The following is a 27,480-nucleotide window of genomic DNA, read 5'->3' as shown; positions in this document are numbered from 1 at the left end:
TATATAAAGAAACATGTACTAAGCAACTAAGATTCTCTCTTTTTTTTTAGTATTAAATTTAATATCAATAAAAGCTCTTAATATGATAATTTAAAATATGTAAATAATATAATACGAATACGAAAATAAATTATAAAAGTAACAAGATTTAAAATTATTATAATAAACATATATAAGTTTTGTTAGGAAAGTGAGATCCAATTTCATGTAATTGATTTTAGATCAATCAAAGTCATGAGCTTGGATATTTTTTTTTACACAGAGCCTTAATTACTTAATAAAAAGAGATTATGATTGTTTTAAGGTGATGTCGCAAACCAATAAAAGAAAAAAAAAACCAGAAAGATAGAGAAAAAAAAGAGAAGGGATAGTTGGTTAAATAGAAGTCAATTTGTGATCCGATTAAGCTAAAATTTTATCAACAAATTTATAATTCAGCTTTTTACATTCTAAATGGTGAACATTGGGTTTGAGGCTCTCTAAGAATAAATTCAATGTGTATTTATTGAGTCACCTATTTTGTAAGATTTCTCTAATTGTCTCTCTCTAGTTGTTGAGTAGCTCTAGTTTTAGTTAGAGAAAAACTTTTTATATCCATTATTTGACAGTGAAGATTTTTCTGATGGTTTATGATTTTTTCCTCTACACTGGAGGGTTTTTCACGTAAATCTTGATGTGCTTTATTTTTCTTGCGTTATTGATTATTGATTGTTGTCATTACTATAATTTTATTGTGATATATTGCTTCTACATTATTGTGTTTATTGCTTCAGGCCTAACAAATAATATCAGAATTAGGGTTATTTTGGAGACATCCATACAGAAGTAACCCGAGACAAAAGTAAATTTTGTTTGAGATCATTGAAGGTGATAGAGTTTTCATGATAAAATTGACAATATCAAATTATTCAATTGGAAAGCCTATGATGAAAGATCATTTATACTACAAAAATTTGTATAAATCGGTATTGAGTGATTCGACTAAACCAACATATATGAAAGATAAAAACTATAAGAAGCTAGGCACAAAGATGCTGACTATAATCAGAAAATGGGTTAATATCAGTGTGTTTCATCATGTAGCATAAAAGACAGATGTCCACACTATTTGAAAAAAATTAGCAGCATTGTATGAGAGAAAAATAAGTATGAATAAAGTTATGCTTGTTAAAATTTTGTAACTTTATAATACAGAGATAGACGATTTATTACTGAGCACTTGAATGATTTTTAAGATATATTTAATTGGATGACTACTATAAAGCTTAAGATAGATGATGAAATGAAGGCATTATTTCTTTTGGGTTCATTGTCAAACAGTTGAAATACTCTATTTGTGATTATTCTTAATTCAACTATTGATTATAAGATGATATTAGAGATGGTAAAGGATAATATGCTTAATAAAGAAGTAAAGCGAAAAGATGTAAACCCTGATAATCAAGCTCTGATAACAAAGAATAGAGATAAAAATATTGACAGAGGTTAGAACTCAAAAGGCCGTAGTAAGTCTAAACATAGATCCAAGTTAAGAGATAAAGTAAAATTTTTCCATTATGGTAAAACAGGTCATATAAAATGACACTATAAAATCTTGAAGCAATAGTAGAAAGATGAGAAAAGTAAGAGTTCAGATTATGGTAATATTGTAGCAATAAATTCATATAGTAATTCAGTTACTTTGATTTGTACACATGATGATTATAATCATGTTAGTGATCCTGGTATCGAGTGGATAGTTAACACAGGAGTGACATACCATTGTGTTTCTAAGATAAAGTTGTTTAAACTTAAAACTCATGAGACTTTGATTGTACCAAGATGAAAAATAAGAACGTGTCGTAAATTGTTAGAATTGATGATATTATTGTACAAACTAGTATAGGCTACATGTTGACTTTAAGGGATGTTATACATATTTCAAATATGATAATAAACTTACTTGTTATTAATATCTTTGATAAAAAAAGATATGAGAGTCGACAAAAGAATGGGCAGTGAAAGCTTCTAAAAAAATCTATGGTAGTTGCAAGAAAAAAATTATGTTGTACAATATATAAGACATGGATACAATTGAACGATAACCAGATAAATGTTATTGAGGATGATGCTTTAGCAAACTTATGGCATAAGAGGTTGGCACATATAAGTGAGAAAAGGGTTACAAATTTTGGCAAGGTAGTCTCTTATTCCCTTGACCAAATGTATGTCTTTTGATTCATGTGATCATTGTTTGTTAGCATCGTAGAGTTTTTTTCATAAAAGTTCTCAAAGAAAAGAAAATATATTAGAATTAATTTATTCTGACGTATGTGATCACATTGAGGTTAAGTTATTAGGTGGTAGTAGGTATTTTGTTACTTTTATTGATGATGCTTCACGTAAGACTTGAGTATATATGTTAAAAAATAAAAGTCAGGTATTGTAATATTTTTAAAAATTTTATGTCATGATGAAAAAGATGATATGATTACCCTTGAAGTGTATTCAGACTAATAATGATAGGAAATACACATCCAAAGACTTTGAAGAGTTCAAAACATAGGATCAAATATGAGATGATAGAACTTGAAACACTATAGTATAATGATGTAGTTAAAAGGATGAATTGCACCATTATGAAAAAAGTTAGATGTATATTGAGGATGACAAAATTATCAAAGCCATTAGAAAGTGAAGCAATCAACATAACTTGTTATTTGCTTAACAGATCACCATAAGTTCTTTTGGACTTTGACATTCTAAAAAGAGTATGGACAGAAAAAAATGCTTCATACTCTCACTTGAAAGTTTTTTGGTGTAAAGCATTCATGTATTTATTAAAAAAATAGAGGTCAAAGCTACACAGTAAAGTCATATAGTATGTGTTTATAGGATATGGTAATGAAGAATTTGATTACAAGATATGAGATCCAATAAAGAGAAAGACAGTTAGAAGCACAGATATGGTCTTTCAATAAAAAAATTATAAAAAACATTAAAAAAAATGAGAAGATTACATGAGTTACTGTTGAATGTGATGTTTTAACATTGACAAGGGTTCCATAGGAAAGAGCCACAGATGATAAAAATGAACAAAAAATGAAACTTGAGGATATCAATAAGCCAACCACAGTTAGTGATAAGCTAGATGCAATTAATTTTAAACAGGAATAGTAATCTTTTTTACTTGAAATGTTAAGTAGGAGGAGTTACCTTCAGTATCATGTGATATAGAGTTTTAGCCAATGAGATCTACTAGAAAGCACAAGTTATCTATCAGATATTCAATTTTAGATTTTATTTTAGTTAGCAGTGAAATAGAGCTAGAGAGCTTTCAATATGTACAGGTTACTCCAGATAGAGAATACTAATTAAAAGTAATGAAAGAAGAGATGAAGTTATTACAAAAAAATGATATTTATGATCTTGTTAAACTTTCAAAAGGAAAGAAGCCATTGAAGAATAAATGGGTGTTTAAGTTAAAAAAAGATAGTGAAAAATTAGTGAGGTACAAAGCTCTATTTATGGTAAAAGATTTTTCTTAGAAATCATGCATCGATTTTGATGAGATCTTAGCTCCAGTTATGAATATGAGTTTTATTCGAGTGGTGCTAGGATTAACAGCTAGTTTGAATATTGAGCTTGAACTACTTGATGTTAAAACTATTTTTTTACATGGTGACTTGTAGGATAACATTTATATGAATCAGTCTGAGGGTTTTAAAGTGAAAAAGAAAGAGCACTTAGTTTGTAGATTGAAAAAAAAACTTGTATGACTTGAAATAAGCTTCATGACAATGGTACAAAAAGTTTGATTTTTTTTATGGTGAATAATAGCTATAAAAAAATGGTAGCAAATCTTAGCATGTATGTCAAAAAAATTTTTTATGGTAACTTCATTATTCTGTTATTATATGTTGATGATATATTTATTGTGGGATAAGATGTTGGTATAATTCACAGGTTGAAAGAACAATTGTCTAAGTCTTTTGATATGAAGTATTTAGGTATAGCAAAACAGATTCTAGATATGGATATTATTCAGGATAGAAAAGCCCCGCATAGCTAAAAAATTATGGTTGTCACAGGAAAAATATATTAAAAGGATGCTTAGTAGATTCAACATGCAACATGCTAAATCAGTTAATAGTTCACTTACCAATCATTTTCATCTGAGTAAGAAATATTATCTGGTGTCTGAAGAAGCAACTAGTTATGTCTAGTATTTCTTATTCTTCTATAGTCAGTTCTTTAATGTATCTTATGGTTTATATATGACCTGACATTGCTTATGCAGTTAGTGTAATGAGCAGATTTCTTTCTGATCCAAGAAAGGTTCACTGAAAAGCAATGAAATAAATTTTCAGATATTTGATGGACACCTCAAAAATATGCTTAAGTTATGAAATTTCACAATCAATTCTAGAATGGTTTATTGATGCCGACATGACAAGTTATCTTGATGGTAAAAAATTTACTCAAGATATTTATTCATTTTTATAAGAATAATTGTGTCTTAACAGTTTAAGTTACAGAAGTGTATTACTTTATTAACTACAGAGGCTAAATATATTGCAGCAACCAAAACAGGTAAAAAAATGCTTTGGATGAAACATTTTTTTCTTGAATTGGGATTAAATTAGAAATAGTATATAGTATTTTATAATAGCTAGAATGCTTTAGATTTGAGTAAGATATCATGTATCATGCTAGAACAAAGTACATTGATGTTAAATATCACTTGTTACGTTAATGATTGAGGAATAGTAGATATTGTTGAAGAAAATCCATACTGATGAGAATATAGCAGATATGTTGACTAAGACACTTTTCAAAGAGAAGCTTGAGCTCTGCAGTAACTTAACCGGAATGAGTTTCTTGGTCAAGGTAAATTTTAAATGAAACTACTATAGTGATGAATCTTCTCCTAATGGGGCTAAAGGGAGAGATTGTTAGGAAAATGAGGTCCAACCTTATGTAATTGATTTTAGACCAATTAAAGGCCATAAGCCTCGGTCTTTCTTTTTACATAGAGCTCTAGTTACTTAATAAAAGAAGGTGGGACTATTTAAGATTGTGTCACAAACCAAGAAAAAAAAAGAAAAAAATCCAGAAAGATAGAGAAAAAAGGGATAAGGGAAAGTTAGTTGAACAAAAGTCGATCTGTGATCCTATTGAACTAAAATTTTGTTAACAGGTTTATGATTTAGAGTATTAATTTTTGAACAGTGAATATCGGGTTTGAGACTGTCTAGGAACAAATCCAATATGTATTTATCGAGTCACCTATTTGATGAAATTTCTCTAATTGTCTCTCTCTAGTTGTTGATTAGCTCTAGTTTTAATTATAGAATAACTTTGTATATCCATTATTTGATAGTGAAAATTTATCTGGTGGTACATGATTTTTTCTTATATACTGAAAGATTTTTTACGTAAATCTTGGTGTGCTTTATTTTTTCTGCATTGTTGATTATTGATTGTTATATATTATTATTGGTTTATTGTGATATATTACTTCTGCATTGTTGTGTTTATTGCTTCAGGTCCAACAAATTTAACAAAACAAAAAAATTTATATTTTATATTATATTTTTTATTTTCATATCGATACAAATTATGATATGTAATTTTCGTTTTAAATATAATATAAATATATAAATTTTAATATTTTATATGACATAAATATATGAATCATCGTATCTACATAAAATCAACCAATGCCTTGCCCAATTTTTGTATTTGGGTTTTAATCAGACTAAGAGAATGGGACTTTTAATAAGTGATTTTATCATTATATTTAGTATATAAAATATTAAAACTTTTTATAACACCAGTTCAACGAATAATTCAATATTATCTTAAGCTTGAGTTTTCTATATACATGTATAAAAAATTATGATTAGAGGTCATTTGTTGATACGTGGCATGTTAACCAATGACAATTTTTTGTTTTTAATTTATTGTAATAATATTTATAATTTATAATTTATATATTACAACTAATTTAAGTGATAGGTTTAAATGACATTTGGCATTTTGTTGGTATATTTAGCAAAGTTTTTTTACCTCAAAGTATGTAAAAAGCATTTCATTTACAATTATTTTTACTACAATATTATAATTGCCTAATCATAATATAAAATTATGTAAAAAATTCATCACTTATAAATGTGATTTTTATATTAAATTTTGATGATTTTTACACAATTTTAAATTATAATTAATTAATTATACTACAATACGTGACATATTCCCAAGTAGTAAATATTGATAAAAGGATGGTAAAAATAAAAATATTTAATAGTAATTAGATTTTTTTAATTTTAGCTGTTGAATTAAAAAATATTGTGATGATTAAATAATAATAGTTTTAGGTTTTATGATTTATTATTCTATCAAATGTAGTCTAAATAAATTAAGTTTAATTCTCTAAAATCCAAAATACATTTAGATTTCAAATATATAGACACGATAATTAAATGTATTATAATTTTAAATTTTATAATTTATTAATATAAAAAATTGACTCATGGTAAGCGGAGGCAGAACACTATTTTTTTTTTAATTTATAACAAAGTATTTGTCATCTATGATACCTGAAGACAACTGAAAAAAACCATCCACGCAAATAACGACAAACCTTTCCCCTTTGTTGGTGTCAAATGGTGTAAAAAGTTCATAAAGCAAAACCCAGGTCTCATTCTCTAACCAATCGATGCAGCAGCAGTACAACAGCAAACTAAATATGCTTTCCAACTATATGCAGGGTATAATTCTTTACCAATAACCAAACATGGCTTTAACAAACAGAATCCCTGTATATGCAGATAATGCAGGGAGGAAATTTAGAAGTCTAAATCAGAGTTTGAATCAGTCCTCACTCCATATCTTTAAAAGCTTCATATTCAACACGTTTTCTGAATTACTTGTAACAGATAAGACGACCAATCTCAAGGGATGATCGATCATGAGAAGAAAATAAGCTGCTGGAAAAACTTGTGAGACTCTGAAAATAAAGCTCACAACGTTTTCTAAATACCGATATGCAAGGGCTGGCAGATGAGGAATTGTATAGTAGCAGCACCAGCAAGCTCGTCTCTCGGTTAAAGCATGAGCCACCATTTATTGGATTCTAGGAAATCTGTTGTAGTACTGCTATCAATCTAGCTGTTGAAAGATGATACGTCAATAACAACAACCATTACATGAGAATAACGCAGCAGAAATTGCATTCAGAAAAACAAGATTTCTCAAGGTTACAAACTATTTGCCTGAGGCATCCCTGGCAGTGGCTCTAGCAATAATATCCAAGGTTGCGTAGGTTCAATAGGTACCTTAAATTTGCAACTACCAGGTACCATAGGCAACGAAAGATGAGAATTGATGAAAAGATAATGACTGACAGACACCACACCCCAAATGAAAACACTGAAATTTCTGTTGAGATATTTTTATGCCATCTTTAGTAGATTGATACAGAAAGAAAAGAAAATGAAACAATCACGAAGCCAACAGCTCATGAATGAGATGGAAGGCTCAGCTTTCACTAACAATTCTGAAGAAGCAAAAGCAAGTAACTAGACACGAATAGCTAGTAAAACAGAAGTTCGATTATGTCAGTGCTATTAGGAATGAACTGAAAAGTAAAAATTATGAAGAAAGAATTGCTGAATGACAACAATTACAAAGATTAGTTATGCTCAACCCACCAAAACAACTACTTAGACATTATTTGCATTTTGCTCCACTCAACCGGATTTTGCTAACAGCTTGTACTTGTACGACAAATTGCCATAAGGATGCAACAAAACCTTCTATATTATGTTCAGGAATAGCAATTTTCCAAAAAAAAGAGGCATACTCATATAATTCATCAAGGAAAGATATCCTGTTTTGCACAGAATACAGAGATAATAGGCTATGAAAGAATCCAAAAACACCAAATATGGGTAAACAAAAAGAAAAAGTACTCATATTTGATTTTGATGTTACCAAGACAAAGCAGCATTAACATATCAAGTTAACTTCCACTATCTTTTTCATTTAAAAAAATTGGGTTAGAGGTTCAACCTTCTGATTGCTAGAGCTAGATCCCATTCATCCACCAATCAATAACTACTAAAGTTGATAGATTCATTCAACATCACAACTTAAATAAATTCAGTCACACTAACTAATCTATACAATTGAAAACAATTTTCCAAAGAAAAACATTTTAAACAGAGTTTGTAATAATCATCATGAGTTCATGACAATTCTGATCACCCAAATAACAATGCTAACACAATATATAATCCATCAAGCATAAAAGAAGATAAAAGGCAAGGAAATTCAAGGTTCAAACAATCAAACCTACCAAAGTCCAAGTAATTCAGCAAATCAGTCAGTCATACATAGCTTGTGCCGTCCCAACATCTTCTTGTCGGTGAAAAATATGAGTTAGAGAAACGGTAGAACAAAAGCTAATGACTTTATGGAATTTGTTAACAGGTGAAGGTAACTGAGGCACTCTCCTCCAACTGCTCTTTCCATTTTCTGCAGTGATTTCACAAAGACAAGCCGGGTACTTTTGGTGGGACTCCTCGTTGAAAACATAAATAAGATTACCCATTCCTACGCATTTCAAGCTTGCAAACTTGTCATCTTCCTCGTTATCCACTAAACCATATAACAAGCTGTGAGGCATAATCGCAATCTCACTGAATTCCATTGTCCTATCATCAATTTTCCAGAGGTTAAACGACGGTCCACACGGCGCATTGCACATTCCAGCCAAAACAAGCATGTCATTGCATGAAATCAAGAAAGAAAACATTACCCCAGGTGGCCTGAGAGTTTGGACCTCGCCCCACACGCGGTTTTCTAAATCAAACCAAGAGATGAAGCAGGAGTAGATTCCAAAGACATAGAATTTGCCTTTGAATAAAGCTGATGAAAGAGATTGGCTGGAGTTTCCAGACCTGAAATCAGCCGGCAAAGCAGGGCAAAGCTCCCAAGAATCGTGATTTGGGTCGTATATTTCAACAGCCAAGCTGTCTTCGATATCGACCAAGCCACCAATGAACCTGACCCCACCAACAACGATGAATTTGAAGCCGTACCCATCAGAGGAACCATCATGGAAGACACCTAAAAGAGGGTTGATCCTGGAGTACATCAAGGGAGAGGTTAAACGCCAGGTGTATTTGAGAGCTGGTGTGTAGCTGAATTTGGGAGTGGTGGTGAAAAAGAAGCCATTGGAGCCGAGAAAAGATGAGGAAGAGGAGTCATCAAGTTGCGGGAGACGAATCCAGCTGTTGGATAAAGGATCAAACGCAAAAGATTGGTTGTTTCTACAAGAAGTGTTGTGGAGACCGAAGAGAAAGAACCAAGGGTGGGAAAGAGAAGGGGGGGTAAAAGTAGGGGAGGAAATGAGAGAATGCCAAAGTCTGCAAACAGAGGAAGCACGGAGGAGGGAAGGGATAGGAAGGGAAGAGAGGATGAGTTCGGTTAGGTCGACGCTAAGGGTGTTGATGTTGGGTTCTTTGGGGTTGTGATCTGACATTGAAGGGACTTGGAGAGAAGAGAGAGAGCGGAGGTAGTTGGAAATGTAGAGGGAGAGAGCTGGGTGAGGAACGGGGAATCGGAGGGAAATGTGAAGAAATATAGGAATACTTGGGAAAAACAAACATTAATTATGGTTAGAAAACGGTAATGTCAAAATGGAGTGGTTGATTCGTTGAACATTTCTTTATAATGCATATGTACACACAACTGTAATAATTACGTAAATTTTAAATAATATAATTTAATAAAATTAAATAAAAATATATAAAGTTTGAAAAGACAATAGGTATATAATTAACCTTATCCATTTAATAAGCATATAATTAGCCTTATCAATTATAGATGAGTAAATAATTAAAAAAAACCACTCATCATCTTCATCAAATTCAATTAATTAATGAATGAACCCAAAAGGAAAATTACTTTTGTTACCTTTAATAGAAATTAAAGGACAATTCATTATTGCCAAAAAAAATCTTAATTTAGTGATAAAGAAGAGATTTTTCAATTTCAAAATTTTAGATTCAAATCTTATTATATTTAGTTTGATTATTTAATTATGTTATAATTTATTAGTTGATTATTTAATTTGTTAATTAATTATTTAATTAATTATAATTTAATTATGATATAATAGTTGATTATATGAATGAATATTTTATTTAATTATAATTGTAATTTAAAAACAAGAAAATTCATTATTGGATGACAAAAAAAAAATCAAAATTATGTTTATTATTGCAACATGTATTCAATTAAATTTATACTATTATACTACTTAGGATTTGATTTGACAATTAACACTATGGTTGATCGTAAAATTAATTTAAAATTTTGCGACTTAATAAATCAATTGGAGAAAAAAAAAAAAAGAACTCTATTAATATTGTGATTACAATCCAAACTATATAACTTTTATGATTTAACGATCTAATTGGAGCGTGCCCTAATTTTTCCAATTCTTCTAACAGAAAGAAAATGGGATTTTCTTCTCCAATTTCTTGGCGAAAGAGAATAGAGTGAGCAATTTTCTCGGGGGGCAAACAGGGGCGGAAGAATTGTCGTCAAGAACGGTTGTTGTTGACCCCACGAAAAAGCTATCAATTATACCTATTTATCTTTTTTGGCCAGAGAGCTCTCAGCTTATAACGCAGCAGTTAGGATATTTTTACCTTCAGCTTTTTAATCTAGTGATCAAACAAATCTTAAAAGGATACACAGTTAAGATTTGATCCCAATCTTCCTTATTCTGCCATCGACAAACAAAAAAAAAAAAAGGATATTGTTTGATCCACCAACTCTATCGATTTCTACTCCAAGCTGACGCACGATCTGCCCTATCTTTGATTGTTTATTCAATTTTGCCTTTTGACATTGTCTACCTTCCAATCATAAATGTTTTTTTTTTTAACCCATTAGTTATAAATATATTTATTTTATTTTTAAAAATTTTTTAATTTATTTTTAAAATTTTATATTATTACAACCTTGATTTTAAAAAATATTACACGCTTAAATTCTTTTAAATTTATAATTTTAAAATATTAATTTTAATTGATTTAAAAAATAATCAAGACTTATTTTGTTTATTAAAGAGAAAACATTATGAAATGTGAATCTTCTTGTGCTTCAATCTTAAATCATGTAACAAAAGTCAGGTAGCGTCCAACAATAAATGTTTACTACGAACAACATTGAAAATTGGATAAACGTCAATAGCACATAGCAATCATGGGTTGGTTTTGGAATTTGACTTTTTTATTTGAGATTTTTTTATTAAGTATTAAAATTAAAGTTTTTAACAGTAATATTTAATAATTTTAAAATTTAAATTTAGTATTTATAATTCATTTTTTAAAATCACAATCTCTTCTACGTAATTTTTTTTTTTGAAATTTTTATCAATAAATCAAATAAATATTGTTAATTATTTGAATAATTTCACTAAACCCATTTCTTAAATTTTTTTTTTCATAACAATGAAAGTAAGTATATGAAAGGATTGCAAGATTTTCGGATGGTATGCAATTTTGTCTTGAATTACAAATTTTGGATTAAATTGAGGGCATGATGGAGGACAACCCACAACCAACCATGATAGGAATTTAGCACATTTAATGGAAGATGTACAATTTAATAGCAATAAATTGATTAGGAGTTTTGGCACGTTCAAACTTGACTTCCTTAAGGTTTAATCAAATTGAACAAGTTCCACTTTGCAAATTGTAATAGGGTGATTGACTTAAGATAAACTTAATCTTGAACTTCGTGTTCAACTCCATTTGATAAGAAGCAAAGAAAATAAAAATATTTAATTTAATGGTTGAATTATAAAATAATACATATTGTAATGTAATTCAGTCATTAAATTAAAATTATTTTTTTACTTATTTTTTCTTCCTAAAAGTGTAAAGGAATGTCGAAATAATATTATATCTTACACTAAAATCCAATACTTAATTTTTAGATATAAAAATAGTTCATAATTTAACCTTTATATATCTTTTTTTCAAATTAAAAAATATATTGAGACACAAATCATCAATCTTGACGTTAATTAATAAATGATTTTTTTAGTATTATAGAAATTACAAAATGGGGGAAGAGATCACAATCTCATTGCTCGACCATTTCGAAAGCAAATGGCCAGCCTAGCACCCCATCCCCATCCGACATGGGCGTGGTTGTAGGCAGAGGAGCAAAGAACCAGCGGATAGGTTGGGCCGCCGCTCGCAGAATTAGTGCCAAAAAATACTTGGCGAAAGTCTACCACAAACGGTGCACCATGTAAGAATTGAATTTTTTAACTTAAAAAGTCTTCATAATGGGAGACAACTAAAAATATTCGATAATTAGGCAGTACGACAGCTTAATAATTATTTCTACAAATTTTTTAATTATAAAAGTAAATAAATGAAAATTGTTTCTATGTTTATACTCGGCTTATCCATACATGGATGATTTATCCAAAAATGTTGGAACAACTCATTTGGTTTAATTATGTTTGGATTGACGAAATTATGTTTAAATATGCGTTGTTTGCAGAATTATATCACTTATAATTTTTTATTATAATATAATAATTAATTATAATAAAAATATATATAATAATTAGTTAATTATGTAAGAATTTATCATTTAAAAGTATAAATTTTATTTTTATTTTTTATAAATCTTACATAATATTAAATTATAATTAATTAATTATATTATAATAATTGTTGGTATATGCTCTCGTTGCTTTTCATTACACTGCACTTTTTATTTTTATTTTTTCACATATTTACAATGGAAAAGAGGGTCAATTGGAGATCTTACACAACAGCGTACAGTTAAATATATTGTAAAGTTTTTATTCCCTTTTAAAGAGCTTGGATTTAAGGTTACGATTTCCTTCTTAATAATAATCATAATAATCAAATATTATAATAAACTATAATATTTTTTTTTTTTTTTTTGGTTCTATTCATAAATACTATGCAAAGTTGCTTAGTTGTACAACAATAATTAAGTTTTCATTATAAAATATTCTTAAGAAATTACATTTAACAAAAATGTCTTTTTCTTTTACGTAATTAAAAATGATAAATTATATAATTAATCATTAAATTATTACGATCATTTTTAAATAGTCACTAAAGTATTAAAATTTTTAATTTAATCACTAATATTTGAATATGTATTTTTTTGAGTCATTGTATCGTTAAACAGTAACGTTTATCAAATGTGGCTTAATTGATCAAAAATACTTTGCTTACATAGCTTAGTTTTTTCAAGTCACACATAAAATTACAACTTTTTTTTTTTATTTCTCTTATCTTTTCCCCATTTCTTTTTCTAATCTTTTTAGTTCATTCCTTCTTCTTCTTGCTTATTCTTCTTTGTTTCTTCTCCTCCGGTTAAGGATGGAAAACGCTAATATTAGTATTCTTTTTTGTCATTGTGAAAATACCAATTGAGTTTAGGACCTCCTAGTCAAATGACAAACCTAGAAAAAGGTTTTTAGGTTGCAATTCTTGGTTGAGATTTGTCTATTTCTTATTGAGAAATACATTCATCTCAATAATCTTGAATGTGTATAAACAAATGAATTAGGGATCATGCTTCTAGTGCTTAAAATCTTTTATCTCTGATACTATTGTAACTTATGTTTAATTTTCTAATCTTATATCCTTATGCTACTTAATAGGGTTTCATTTTAGACTTTAAAGGACATGGATATCGAGTATTTACATAGATTTGAAATGTCAGATACAAGTATCCTTAAAATTTTAGCATCTGGATAGATTATCACATATCATACAAATTTAATTTTTTTATGATAACCTGACTTTAACAATAAGAGTTGCAAATACTTATAGTTTTTTAGGGTAATTATTTGAGTTAATTAAGGTTCCTAAGGTTTCCACATGGGTCCCTAAAAATGCTCAAAAATGGAAGGTTGAGAGATATCTCCTTTGCAATATGTCACTTGAAAGTTGGCAGAGAACGGTATTTTTTTCTCTTTATATCTCAAATTTGGGCAACATTTTGTTTGTTTATAATTTATAGCTATTTGTTGAAAAAGTGTTTATATGTGCTGCTGCTACATTTTACTATTGTTATAAATGGAAATTTTATATATTGGTTGTTACCTTTGGATCATCATTTGATGAAAATTTTCTATAGAGATTTCAGTTGGGATTGTTGCAATCAACATATATATGGATTAGTGTGTGTTTGGTACCCTTGGATAATAGCATTTGCTATTGAATAATGATCTTTCCGTGGATTGCAAGACTAATTCCCTTAGCCGTTTTTGGATGGGTCATTGCAACTCATTTGTCTCTTTATCCTACTATCCTGATCATTTCTGTATACCTTTACTTTGCTTTATCTATCTATGTTCAGAGCAAGTGTTTATAACATGCTCTAGATATTTTTCAAATTTCCTTATTCAGTTTTCTTAATATAAGTCAATCTCTAAGAAATATAATCATTGTTCTGTTTTCTCATAGGTAATCTTTTTATTAGGCTACGGTCCAAATGTTCCTCCTAGAAAATTCAGATGGTTCTCCTAGGTAATTGTTTCTGCAAAGGCACCAATAAAAAGTGTTGAACTAGTCAAAGCTCCCTCTTAGCTTCTTATTGAGACCAATAATTTATTTTGCATTTTGGGCTCCTTTGTGGTCAGTCTATGTTTTGGTTTTTTATGGCATTTCTTTGAAACAGTTTGGTGGTATATGGGAGATGTTTAAAAGGTACCAATTGAAGGCCATATCATTCAACAGTTTTTGCTTCATCCTTTTTTATTTCTATTATGCTTGGATTTAGATTGCAAGAAGAACCTAAGAATTTTTTTGCTCATGTTATATATTTTTCTTTTGTCGATATTGTAAATTTCTCAGGAATAGTTGACGCTATATTTATGAGTGATGTGGAAAAAATATGGGTCATGTAAGTATAATGTTTCTGATCAATTAAGTTAAATCATATAAACGTTACTATTTAATGATATGGTGATCCAAAAAAATATTTATTCAAATGTTAGTGATTAAATTAAAAATTTTAATACTTTAATAATCATTTTTAAAATAATCGTAATAATTGAGTGATCAATTATATAATTTACCTTTTAAAAAAATAAGCAAATAATAATAATTTAATTGGTTCATACAATCATTTTATTTTAAAAAATGACATTTTGTATATTTAAAATTTAAATTTCAACACTTTTAAATTATAATATTTTTTATAAAAAAAAATTCAAATACACATTACTTAATCTAAATAATTATTAATTTTTACACATGTGATAAGGATAAATTTTTCAAAAAAGAAAAAAAAAACCATTATCAATAATTCATACAAAAAAATTTGCATTAAAACATCATGCGTTACTGAGTGGCTAGAGCCTAGAGTAGTAATATTGGTGGTGCATTTCGATCACAAAGCTGTATTAGTGCAGATTTCTTTATCTTCTATTAATATAAAATTTTAAGTGCAAAAAAAAAAAAAAAGGTACGTTAATCTCAATTATTGTAAGTGAGATTTTCATTTCTCCAAATTATGAATTTATAAGGCCTCAATGAATTTCCACCAATGGGCTCCTCGGCTTCTACGCCTGTCAGCGGCATCACTGGAACTGACCCAGTAAAATATTTAATTTATATTATTATTCTTTTTTTTTAATAGTTTTTTTGGCCAAAATTTTTAGAATAATTTACTCCTCTTTTATAAATCTATTTAGATTTTGTTTAAGGGGAGAACACCATAAAGAAAAAGCTTTTTCTTTTCTCTTTGTAATAATTACAAAAAAAAATAAAAAATGAAAAAATTGCTACATTTTCACACATTCATGAGTGATTGATTTTCGATCTCTAAGTCTCAACTCTTAACTTATTTTTTTTTATTACTGATAAAGAAAAATTTTGAAACTAAAAAATATGAAATTCGAGTAGAATATTAGATAATTTAATCTAATTTTATGGTATTTTTTGTAATTTATTTAATTTATTAATTAATATTTATATTAAAATAATAACAATGTCATATTTATTAATAATTATTTTGTATTGCTTTATAATTTCAATTCATAAATGTAACTCTCTTGAAAAAAAATCTTAACCCTCTCTTAACTCAAAGAAGATGGTGAAATTAATTAATTTTTATTGAGCCATCGATCCATCACGTTTAATAAATTGTCAGCTGTCGCCCTTGGTGGCTTTGAATGCAGAAATACCATTTCATCTGTCCAACAACTTGCTTATTATAATCAACTAAGCTCAAACCCTAAAATTGGGCCAAAGAATTCAATAAAACGAAAAGGAAAGAAACAGAGCAAAAGGCTTCTCGTCATCATTATTATGTAAGAATTGATAGCCACAATTTTCAATAACTATTCTACATAAAGATATTTTATTTTCGATTAATTATTGACAATGGCTTCTGTACAAATTATTTTTCTAATAATTCCATTTTACTTTGTAAAAATTGTTTGATTCCATACTTTTATAACTCGCAATTTTTCCCTTTCTCTTGTGTTTTCATTAAGTAAAATAATCATCCTACACTTTTATAATATTAGTTACGGTTGTAAAAAAATACAATATTTAATTTTTATTTATTTGTATTCGTTTATTAAATTTAATAAATAATTATGAGTTAGGGTTCATTAATTAAATGAACAGATCATGATTATAAATTTTTTTTTTATATTCAATTTCTTTATACACATATATATATAAAATAATTTGTTAACAAACAGCTTTTGAATATATTTAATTTTATATGTTTATTAAACTTAACAAAAGATAATGAATACTATTACAAAATTTATTAATTAAACAAACAAACAAATCATGAACATAATAAAATTTATTATGTTCGATTCGTTTATTACTTAATATGTGTGTCAGGTTAGGCTAGATAATAATCCATATTGATAGTTACCGACATGCATCGGACATTCTTTAATTTCATGTAAAAAAGATTAATGGAAAATGAGTTAAAGTCACGATGTAGGCCAATCTTCATTAGTCTCTCTCTCTCTGGTGCTACATACACATACATTTCAGATCCTTAGCACTGACGTTGCATTTAAAGAAACGTCAGATATTATCTCAAGAAACAGGAAATTTTAATACATTAATTTATCCATCTAAGCTATGGCGATGGAGTATTTCTGCTGATTCATTCAACCCTGGAAACATTAACTTCAGCCTTCGATCAGTCTCTTTATCTCCTCATAGCTCAAGCACCACAACTGTCCAGAAGAAGAAACACATATATTTATTAGATCAGTGAATTGGAGATCAGATCGAGGAATAGAGGCAGAGAGAGAGAGAGAGAGAGAGGAGTTTTACATTCAGAGTCTGTAGTTATCCAATTTCCTCTCCTGCTAGAGCAACGATTTAAGCCGTGTATAGGAGTCGAGTTCAATGATACTATATTGCAGGTTTGATCATTTCTCAGCGAAGAAGTCACGGAAACGCCTGATAATGCAGAGGAAGTAGTGGTGCAGCTCTCCGCATCCCATCTGAAACTTATCTTAGGAGAGTCATTGCTAAGTTGGTCATCATCTGGCACTGCTTTTAGAGCTCCACGATTCCTGAATTGCAAAACCTGGAAAGAATTTCAAGTGCCTTAAGTACACTTCTTAGCTGCTAAAAGTAAGTAGTAATAATTCAAAGACGAAATTAAGATTATGAACACACATTTTTGTACCTTTCCGCCGATGAAGTTTCCACCTTTCGCTGATTTTGCAACAGCAGCCCATCTCAACAACTCCTTCATTCTAGACATGGTTTTGGTTTTATCCCCTTTAAGCTTGCCTTTCTTTTCATTGGTGCTACATTGATCATTTTTGCTGGTGGAGGAGGATAATGACACCTCACTTAGTGGCAGAACTTTGTTCCCTGCATAAGTAGCCGAATCTGACTTGTGACTAACAACAGCAATATCTTCTTTCTTCATCTTCATGGACTGCGCCCAATGCTGTCTACTAGGAGAGCTCCTGACTCTTCTCAAATAGATAGTACTATAGAAGCAAGCCTTTGCAACATCTCTATTGCATAGAAATATAAATGGCTTAAACCTCTTACTTTTTGATCTTCTACTCTTAGACAAAATTATATCTTTGGGCTTATCTTCTTGATCAGAAAACAATTGAAATAATATCTGTCAGCGAGAAATCTAGCTAGTTGGACTCATTTAGATGCTTGATTGTGCTTGGGAAGAGTTTTTCTTACCTTTAGTAGTTCCCTTGTTGGAAGGACTAGCAGTTATATTTTGTCCTCCTTGTTCATGTGCTGCCTTAAAGAGCCACTGAAGGATCTGCTATAATTCACAATGAGGGATATAAGCTTTGAGGAGAATGCTACCTATGTTTTTATCTGATTTTGAGTTACAAATCTCACCTGCATTTGTGTTGCTTGATATTTTGGGAATACGGCCAATTATTTAGTATTTGAAATAAGTGAATGATCTAACTTTGGAAACTGAGCTAAAATCTTTCTAAGAGATCTACCAGTGCTGTCTATATGCTTAAGATTCCTGTGCTAAAAAATGAGGCACTTGTGGAGATGAAGACAAAGAAATTTGGGAGGGAATCTGAGGAAGATGGTGAGACAACCAAGCAGTGAGTGGGGAAAGGTTGGCTTGAGATTCATAGTAACATGCGGATTATTATATAAGAAAATGGTCATGTGGTGGTTTCAGAGGAAGATTAGTATTAATTGAGAACCAGAATGTTCTCTGCCCGGGTGGCATTTCTCTTTGCCATACACTTGTACGACTGCAGTTGATCGATCCTGGATGGTCCCAACTGCTTGGAATGGCTTTTAAGTTACATTTCTTTGCGTAATTATAGAGTAGGAGCTTACGCTTTCCATAGGATCAGTAGTAAATCGAGGCTAATATCATTGTTTTTTTTTTTTTTTTTGGTCGAGAAGGCTAATATCGTTGTTGAAAGATATGTTCGAAGTCTCACAAAGATCATCTGGAAGGGATCAGATCAGGCCAACAATACATTTAACTGCCAAACTATGAGATTGTTTTGCGATTGAAAACAGAAGGGTGAGAAGTGAACCAAAGAAACAGTTAATACATATGGTGAACTCTTATGTTATAACAGCATTTTTGTAGATCACTTCAAGTTTGATGAAGTTGGTAACACTGTACCAAAGAAACATGTAATGTCAGAATAATGACGATTCCAACACATTGGTAGCATGTGAGCAAAGAGATATTTTAGGACATTGAATGCGGGAATGGTATCAGAAATGTTAATTGTAGCGGGGCAAAGACAATGACCAGTCTTGCCTCACATTGCAAAGTAAAGAGATATGCAACAAGCCCACACTACTCAGTAGTCACTACTCAGTAGTTAGTTGTTTACGCAAGTATAATAATGTTGGGAGAAATTTGAGGCCGATCTTTGCAGAGTTCAAGCATGTGTCTCAAGCAGTCTCACCTTTCCTTCTCAAAAATTTTGATGGAAGCTCAGGTGAATTGATGTGTCACTTTGCTCTCCATTGCCTGAATTGGATTCTGGTGTCAAGTTGGCAAGGCTGGACTGGATTGGACTGGTCGTATGTTGGGAGAAGAACGAGAGCGAAACAAGAAAGCTGCCCGCTGCTGTCTCACATCGAACCAGAACAGAGGAATGCACTGGACTAATGTAGAATGTTTGCCCTTTTAACTCCCCATTGCATGGGCTTTTGCGGTGGAATGTCTGTCCACGTTAGTTTTGAAGCAATAACAAATTAAATTATCCAAGTGTCAAGTACCAAGAACACACAGCCCACCATTTAGCCTTTTGACTTTGGGGGATTTCCAACTTCGGAGTGAGAATGTAGGGTAGAGAATACAGGTTCTAGATTTCAGTCAAGCTTTTTTCTGAAATATACATGTCAAAAGACAATACTATAGCCATGAGAAGATGTTTTGTCGGAAGACAGGGACACAACAACGTTACAATGCAAGAAATCCAATTCTCTGTCCACATTTGACACCACAATTGTTCCTAGCATGCAATTGTTCCTAGCATGGTATCAAACAAGACGGCTTAGAGGGTTAAATCTTGAAATCGCTGGGCTGTGATACAAGAATAGAAACCGCAAGAAAGCATCAAATATATTCTGAAAACCACCCTTTAAGATAGAATAATTTTATTTTGAGTAGCGTGACTTTCTCTAAACTGATTTATGATTTATTTTAATTTAATATTTTGAAAAAAGAAAAAAAAACCCGTTGCCTTGAACTCTGGACATTAAAAGGCGAAAAAACCTGTTAACAGAATACTAGATTTTTAAGTGATCATAGAACTTTGTAACAAAATCGATACCCACTAAATTCACATCCATTTTTTATTATGAGTATATAAATCCAACACAACATTTATGACGTTTGGACTTGAAACTCGCTTTATTTCCATTCAAATGCTTTCGAAAAGATCAAAATGATGTAGGTTAGCTTTGTGGAGCAATGTCTACAAAGAATACGAATGGCTGCAGCAATCAACTCCTATCCATGCATTTTTTACATCCAACAGATTCGGAACAAAAATACATCTTATATCCAACAGCTTGGGAGCAAAAAAGAAAAAAAAGAATGTTAGCAGCAAATGTTAGTCCAACCCACAGAACGCAACTATCTAAAAGTCGAGTGTGTAAGTTGGGATTGAGAGCAGATAGAGAGGACAAATGAAAAAAGAAAAAAATTAAATGAATGGACAATTGCCAGTAAAATATTTTGTAATGCATAAACATTGAAGAGTAAAACTGATTTGAGTTTCAGTACACTATAGGCATAATCGCCTAAAACCAGAAGAACACATAAAAGTTTAATATAAAATTCTACTTAACTTGAAACATCCTGAAAACCCACAAGCTGATGGCTTCTGAAACCAGCAAACTTATATTATCGTCCAAAAAATTGGACAGCTATGCACATTACTGGGAAATCAATGGTAAGAATATCAGTAGGGTCAGCTAAAAGCAATCTAAAATAAATTGCATAGGAAGGCATGTCAAGAAACGGGAATTTACCAGGACAAGTATCTGATTCCTTTCATGACTGATCTTCATCTGACCTTGATCGCATCAGACGTCTACGTCTTCTTGGGTTTGGAGATGCATCTTCACCAACATCGCTTAATATGCGCAGGCCATTTTCATCATCATCATCTTGCAAACCCAAAAGATTCTCACCCCACAGGAACCTACGCTCAGATAAAGCTCCTGCAGGGCGCCGATGCCTTGACCAAACCCTGGACCTTGCTCTAGGTTCTCCAACACTGTCAACCGAACCACTCATCTGAAACAAAAAGAAAGTAGTCCACCATGGTGCACTCATTTCATCAGTGCCATTCTCCCCTTCAGGGGCCAACCTATCTCCATTCTCAATAACATAGTCTCCAACCACAAGAGCACCTGGCATGGCAGATCGAATAGCACTTACAGTGTCATCATATTCTCTTTCGTGCTCAAGGCGGTGCCAGGCTTGTTCTCTAGATGGATCAATATCTGAAGGTTGCGTTGTTGGGTGAACTCTCCTGGCATGCTGACGCAATTCCTGGTAATTGCCAAAGTAGGAGCAAGATTCCCTAGAACAAGTTCTCTTCTTCAAATTTAGATACTTTCTGGCCTCTTCCACAACCTCCCAGCCAAGTATGTTCCCACGACAGAGAGGGCATTTCAAACTAGATATAGACTCTGATGTATTCTCCGCATCTACTTCTTCAGATTCAGCTCTTCCATGAAACGATTCAAAGTCCCCTATTTCTATAACACCTTCTCCTTGTAAGTCAAGATGCCTAATTGCCTCTTGGGTATTGACTTCTGATCCTCCTGCCATGCTATTGATTTCATTCAGATTTGAACTTCCATTACCTTCAATAAAATCAGTTCTTAAGGCCAAGTTCATACCAGAAGTACTAGAATTCTGAGGGTTTATGGGTATGGGATGAGGTAATATTAGACTCTTACTAGAATTAGCCATTAATTTTTTAAATTGGTCTAGGCAATTTGAATGCCTGTAACTTGTATCACAAATGAATGATCTGCAACCCTTCTCGTGTGAGCTGCACAGGAGGAGAACAGCATTATGTGGATGGTCCATACAGATTGGACATGAGACTTCATCCAGTTCCTTATGGAGAGCACTGACATCTGAATCAGTAATTATTCTTCGTTTAACACCAGCCATCTTGCACATGCTGAGTAAAGTTACTCAGCATATTAAACTCATCAGGTAATGGGAAAAATAGGCCATTAATCAAAGGATAAACGAGATAATGAACATTATAAACCACAAAGCTAGCACTATGCAAGAAGCATTTTCAAAAGTCTCCATACCTAAGTAATTATTTTCTAATAAAATAAGACAGAAAAATCGCAGCATGCAAGAGAATAAAAAAGCAACCAACCAAAAACACTCAAGATTCCAAAAACGGAAAAACAACCATATAATAAGGAAAGCCTATTTTCTTCTTGTCCCATAAACCCCAATTCTTTTTCTGTCTAGGAAAGGCATGGTGCAGGAGGGTAAAGGAGCAAAATTTCTCTAAATTTCTTGACTGTTCCTTTCTGATTCTCACTTCTTCTGACGTTCACACTAATAATGACCTAAAACAATATGAGGCACAACTAATGGTTCATTTCCAAAGCCTGCACCTGACAGCATTCTAGGGTTCAACCACCAAGACCATTTAGATAGAATTAAAAACAAGTCCTCCAGTAAAGAACAACTTAGGCCCCAGACAAGGCAGTTACGATTAAGAGCATGCCATACGGATAGACAAACAGTTTAATGCAAGAATCAGCTACGAACTATTTTAGCTCATTTTTTAATATTGCCAGATTTACGGTCCTAATGCCAGTAATTGTACTGAATGCTAATTTTGCAAATTGATATGAGGAGAGATAACTGTAACAAGGTATCGCAATCACATCTTGCACCAGTAAGCTCACATGCAACTGCATTCCTGAAGTTCATTTCATTTTAATTATGTGATTTTGTTAATATAAAATTTCACTTCACAATTTGATAAAAGCCTACATGCCTATACAAAAGAGACAAGTAAGCAGACAATAACAGATTTGGTAAGTTGTTTTTTCTTCACAATTTGCTAGACACCTATATACCTATATGAAAGGGAAAAGTAAACAATAATTTGGTCAGTTGTTTTAAAATTTCTCCTTGAAAAAACCTGTTCCAGTCAGCAATAGTCTAGAAAAATGCTCTATTCACATTTTTCTGAATATTGGACCAACAACTAAGAAAGAAAACGAATTTGGATATGCCATGTTCAGCCTTATCCTTCATGAACCCTAAGGCTAGAGAAAGAAGTGAAGGTGGCAATGTGGAATCATGTTTACAGTGAATAAAGTAGGAAAGCAACCCATCTTGCATATTAAAAAGGTCCCCATTGACATGTTATCAACAATCATTTAAGAAATGATGACCTAAATCATCTGATCAGAACTCACTGTCTGTTTTTCTTGGACTAATTTTAGAAATTCATTGATAGACTGTCATTAGCCATCCAAAAAACAGCATTATCATAAGTCATAACCAACAGTTATTCCTCAACAATGACCACTCCAAGTCACACTTTTGAAACTAGTGTCAAAAAGGAGGAAATCACATACCTACAATCCATCTAGATACAGATGATGAGAAAACAATCAGCCAAAATGTTTTCTACATCTTCACAAAAACTAGTTAGCATAGTAACAAAGGAAACCTTGCTGCCAAGAGAATTCAAACAAAGTTTTACAAATTCATCCTCAATTTTCAAGTCAAAACCAAGAAGAACTTAACCACATTCAATGCACATATTTCATTATAGTCCCTTAGTAATAATCTTCCAATATTCAAACTTGAAAGTACTACTTCTTCAACTTCATCACATATGAAAATATAAACATAAAGTAAATGTTAGATAGAAAAATCCAGAGATGTTTGCATATGAATTATAAACAACGGCAATGTGGGTGAAAAAAAAAATGCCAGTCTATTAAATGAGAGACATGCCAAGCACCATCAAGATTTTTAAAACATAAAGAAAGTAGTACATCTTTTAACTGAACATAAACTTACCACGAGGCTGAACTTTAAATATATTTCCTATTGCAGCCTTCTGTGTCTCTTTGTGTTACCAACTGAAAACTATAGAATCCTTGTTAACTTTTACAAATAAAATCACAAGGCAAAGCCTGATGCAAAGCTCCAAAACACTGAACAATATAATGCGTAAATGGCCCTAGAAAACTTGATGAGACAGAACCCTTGAATAAGTAACTAAGACATTAGTCTTGAACAATTTGGCTACCATACCTGCAGTGATACCACAAAAACCAGAAGAGTTTGTCAAATTGATATATCTCAATCTAAATTTTCTATGAACAATCAATAGATAGAAATAGAAAAGCAAAAAAACCATCTAGGTCATTTCACATTGTGGTAAAGATTGCAATGATTGTTTGAACCATCAATGCAATAACACTTTCTAATAAAAATTTTATGCTTGATGAGGTTTAATTCCCAGTTACTTGGGGATAAACGTATGAGAATATAATTGTCTACTAAAGTCATCAATTCAAACAACCAAACACCATAACTAGCATTTTTTCAAAGCCGGATTTCAAATTAAATATCTATACATTTGTTAAGGTGATCCTAAAGAACAGTGTTAGGATCCTAATTGCAAGGTATGAGACTTAAATCCCAGTTTATACCGACTTGGGTTTGGAGTATGGTTCTCCTAAGATTCATATCAAGCAGGTTTTTAATTTTCATTCAATAATAGAATACGGACATTTTTGTACCTAATTGTGCTCAGCTACCCTTTTTCAATCTCACCAGAGCCCCATACAGAAAAAGAAAAATATACAAGTTCCTTTCTGAAAAAGGAAAAACAAGTTTATGTGGAACATAATTACTATAAAAGCAGGCGTTTTCAGACTCCAAAATTCCTTTTTTATTTCTTTCCCAAAGATTCAGTACCTTAACTCAAAATCCAAATCATATAAACCCCACATATCATCTTATCAAAAAGACCAATCCTTCCCCTGCAATTCACCCAAACCCTAACGCTAACCCTAACCACCAAAAATATTCCTCCTTTATCAGGGTAGACGAACCAGTTATCATCAATTTATAAATTACATACAAATAATCAAAAGCACCCCATTGGTCATACACAGATCAACCCATCAATCCAAAAAAAAAAGGCAAAAATCATAAAATTTCAAACTTTATCAATTGAATATAAAAACGTTTAGGATTTACGAAGGGGAAATACAGAATTTGGGAACTGAAAATTATCCGATCTCTAGAAGGGAAGTGGAGGTTGCGTTGGAAGGGCAGAAGTACCGTAGAAAATGTGACTAACAAAAGTTGAATTGAATGACTAGAGTCAACGGCAATCCCTCACCAAAAGTTGTCTTTTTTAAAAAACCTTTTGTTCGCATTTAACTATCTTATAGGAGAGAGAGAGAGAGAGAGAGAGAGAGACAGAGAGAGGGAGGTGAATTTATAAGATATAAGATTTATAAAATTTGATTTGAATAAAATTTAAATTGATTATATTATTATTAAATTGAGTTGAAATAGTTTAATTCATTAATTAAGTTAAGTTTGAATAGCTCGTAAATTTAATTAAATTTTTATATTTTAATATATATATATTTATTTATTTTAATTAATAAAATATTTTAAATTCGAATTTGAATATAAATAATTAAATTTTTATCAAAAAAAAAAATCGATCTTATTTTTATATGTTAATCGAACTTAATTAAACGAATTTGAATAATTCAATATTTATTTTGAATTGAATTTGAGTTAAAAAAAATAAAATTCAATCGAATTTAAATTAAATTTTAAATTGAATTCAAGCTTAATATTGTATCCACTTGAATCAATTATACCCGTAAATACAATTTAATGGGTTGTTGCTTTAATACGTGTCCTTCATGCAATATCTTTGTCAACTTTGAGACTCACATGTATGACGTATCATCCGCCACCATTGAGGCCAAGGCCCTAGCATCAACACTAGTAAGTCTGACCCTCACTCAAGTGTCACAGGTCGAGACTTAAAATTCAAACTTACGCGGTTCTAGGACTCGAGCATCTCAGATCAACTTATCTGTCACGGTTTACACTCTTATAAGATATTATCTGCTTTGGTCCCTTTAGCCTCATAATTTTATGGATTTAAAATTTTGGTAAATCAATTTCGCAATGTTTTTCTACTTATTTTCTAGAATGCCCAATATTTGTTTTACATCTTCTATGCGAAAGTGTTCAATTTTCATAAAGTCTTTTTGACTGTTATTCAAAAGGTCAAATAATGTATGTATATTGGACTTTTTGAGACAATTATAGATCTTGGAGGCAATTATGATTGGTCAATAAAAATATATTTCAATTCTATTTCTTTTTTCTTAGTTTAGCTAATCTATCATGAAAAGGAAAAAAAGGTAAAGTAACGTTGTGTTGATTGTTTTCTAAATATAAGTTTTCTTCTTCCGCATCTAGAAAGGAAATAAATAAATCAATCAAATTCTGAGAGGCTTCATGAAGTGCTTTTTTAAGAGCAGTTTTTGGACTCGAGCATCTCAGATCCACTTATTTGTCACGGTTCATACTCTTATAAGATATCGTTTACTCTAGTCCGTCTAGCTTCACGGTTTTATCTTTAGTCTCACGGTTTTGTCTTACGAAAAATATCTTATAAGAAAGAGATAAACTCCAGTGACTTTCCTCATAAGGAAGAGGTGGTGTGAACCCTTATATACCATAGTGACTTTTTTTTTATATTCGATGTGAAATTCAAGACTCCTCTTTAGGTCCGTGACATTCTACTTTATCCAACCTCGTGATGCTCTTGTCGCAAGGATTGGTCCAGTGACTTTTTTCACAAGAAAGAAGTGGTGTGAACCCTTACATATCATAGTAACCTTCCTTTTTATATTATATGTGGAATTTAAGACTTTTCCTTAGATCCGTGACATTTTTTGTTACCCAATCTCGTGATGCTCTCGTCACAGAGGGTGGTCATCTTGCCTACCTCTCTCGAGGTACTTGACGTAGATCAAACGGTATACCACTGGCTCTGATACCACTTATCACGGGTTGAAACTTAAGCTTCGAATCTGTAAAGCTCCAAGACCCAAGCATCTACTAATCTAACAATCTCAGATCAGCTACTTACCACGGTTCATATCCTTATGAGATATGGTTCGCTCTGACACCTTTAACCTCACGATTTTATCTTACAAAAAATATTTTATAAAAAAAATAATGTAAACTCTTATATATTTTAATAATCTTTTTTTTATATTCTATATGAGATTTAAGATTTTTTTTTAAATATGTGACATAAACACCAGATCACGAGAACAAATTTGTACGAAAGTTGCTTAATACTAAACCTAAGAATCATTCGGGATAAGTATC

At 31.1% G+C, this 27,480-nt stretch overlaps 3 protein-coding genes across 19 annotated transcripts; all 3 read right to left on the bottom strand.

Moving 5' to 3' along the window:
- Nucleotides 1-6,664: 6,664 nt before the first annotated feature.
- On the bottom strand, nucleotides 6,665-9,686 carry LOC111313469 (F-box/kelch-repeat protein At3g24760-like). Of its 3 annotated transcripts, none has more exons than XM_022914151.2 (2): nucleotides 8,342-9,674; nucleotides 6,665-7,148 (listed from the first exon to the last, which is right to left on the bottom strand). In XM_022914151.2, exon 1 carries the CDS (start codon nucleotides 9,527-9,529, stop codon nucleotides 8,369-8,371), a length of 1,161 nt encoding a protein of 386 aa, XP_022769886.2. In that variant the 5' UTR covers nucleotides 9,530-9,674; the 3' UTR covers nucleotides 6,665-7,148; nucleotides 8,342-8,368. The 3 variants fall into 3 exon arrangements, with proteins under 3 accessions (XP_022769886.2, XP_022769884.2, XP_089609086.1); XM_022914149.2 differs by having other exon boundaries at nucleotides 6,665-7,152; nucleotides 8,342-9,670; XM_089752960.1 differs by lacking the exon at nucleotides 6,665-7,148 and having other exon boundaries at nucleotides 8,547-8,699; nucleotides 8,804-9,686.
- Nucleotides 9,687-16,929: 7,243 nt separating this feature from the next.
- On the bottom strand, nucleotides 16,930-20,637 carry LOC149512156 (uncharacterized). Of its 4 annotated transcripts, none has more exons than XM_089752402.1 (5): nucleotides 18,429-20,637; nucleotides 18,261-18,348; nucleotides 17,737-18,161; nucleotides 17,376-17,634; nucleotides 16,930-17,275 (listed from the first exon to the last, which is right to left on the bottom strand). In XM_089752402.1, exons 1-5 carry the CDS (start codon nucleotides 18,432-18,434, stop codon nucleotides 17,256-17,258), a joined length of 798 nt encoding a protein of 265 aa, XP_089608528.1. In that variant the 5' UTR covers nucleotides 18,435-20,637; the 3' UTR covers nucleotides 16,930-17,255. The 4 variants fall into 4 exon arrangements, with proteins under 4 accessions (XP_089608528.1, XP_089608530.1, XP_089608529.1 ...); XM_089752404.1 differs by having other exon boundaries at nucleotides 17,737-18,158; XM_089752403.1 differs by having other exon boundaries at nucleotides 18,261-18,345.
- A 110-nt stretch (nucleotides 20,638-20,747) lies between these two features.
- On the bottom strand, nucleotides 20,748-25,581 carry LOC111314383 (uncharacterized). Of its 12 annotated transcripts, none has more exons than XM_089752399.1 (5): nucleotides 25,319-25,576; nucleotides 24,115-24,351; nucleotides 21,999-22,228; nucleotides 21,060-21,902; nucleotides 20,748-20,966 (listed from the first exon to the last, which is right to left on the bottom strand). In XM_089752399.1, the coding sequence occupies exons 3-4, from the start codon at nucleotides 22,225-22,227 to the stop codon at nucleotides 21,082-21,084; spliced, it is 1,050 nt and encodes a 349-aa protein (XP_089608525.1). In that variant the 5' UTR covers nucleotide 22,228; nucleotides 24,115-24,351; nucleotides 25,319-25,576; the 3' UTR covers nucleotides 20,748-20,966; nucleotides 21,060-21,081. The 12 variants fall into 12 exon arrangements, with proteins under 12 accessions (XP_089608525.1, XP_089608527.1, XP_022771414.2 ...); XM_089752401.1 differs by having other exon boundaries at nucleotides 25,306-25,526; XM_022915679.2 differs by adding an exon at nucleotides 23,664-23,762 and having other exon boundaries at nucleotides 21,060-22,228; nucleotides 25,319-25,501.
- Between the last annotated feature and the right edge of the window lie 1,899 nt (nucleotides 25,582-27,480).

The sequence above is a fragment of the Durio zibethinus genome, chromosome 23 (assembly GCF_047325235.1).
Source record: "Durio zibethinus cultivar Kanyao isolate XHJ-2024 chromosome 23, ASM4732523v1, whole genome shotgun sequence".
NCBI lineage: Eukaryota > Viridiplantae > Streptophyta > Magnoliopsida > Malvales > Malvaceae > Durio > Durio zibethinus.
The sequence above is the reverse complement of the archived record's forward strand: the minus strand, read 5'-3'. Positions and strand labels throughout refer to the sequence as shown.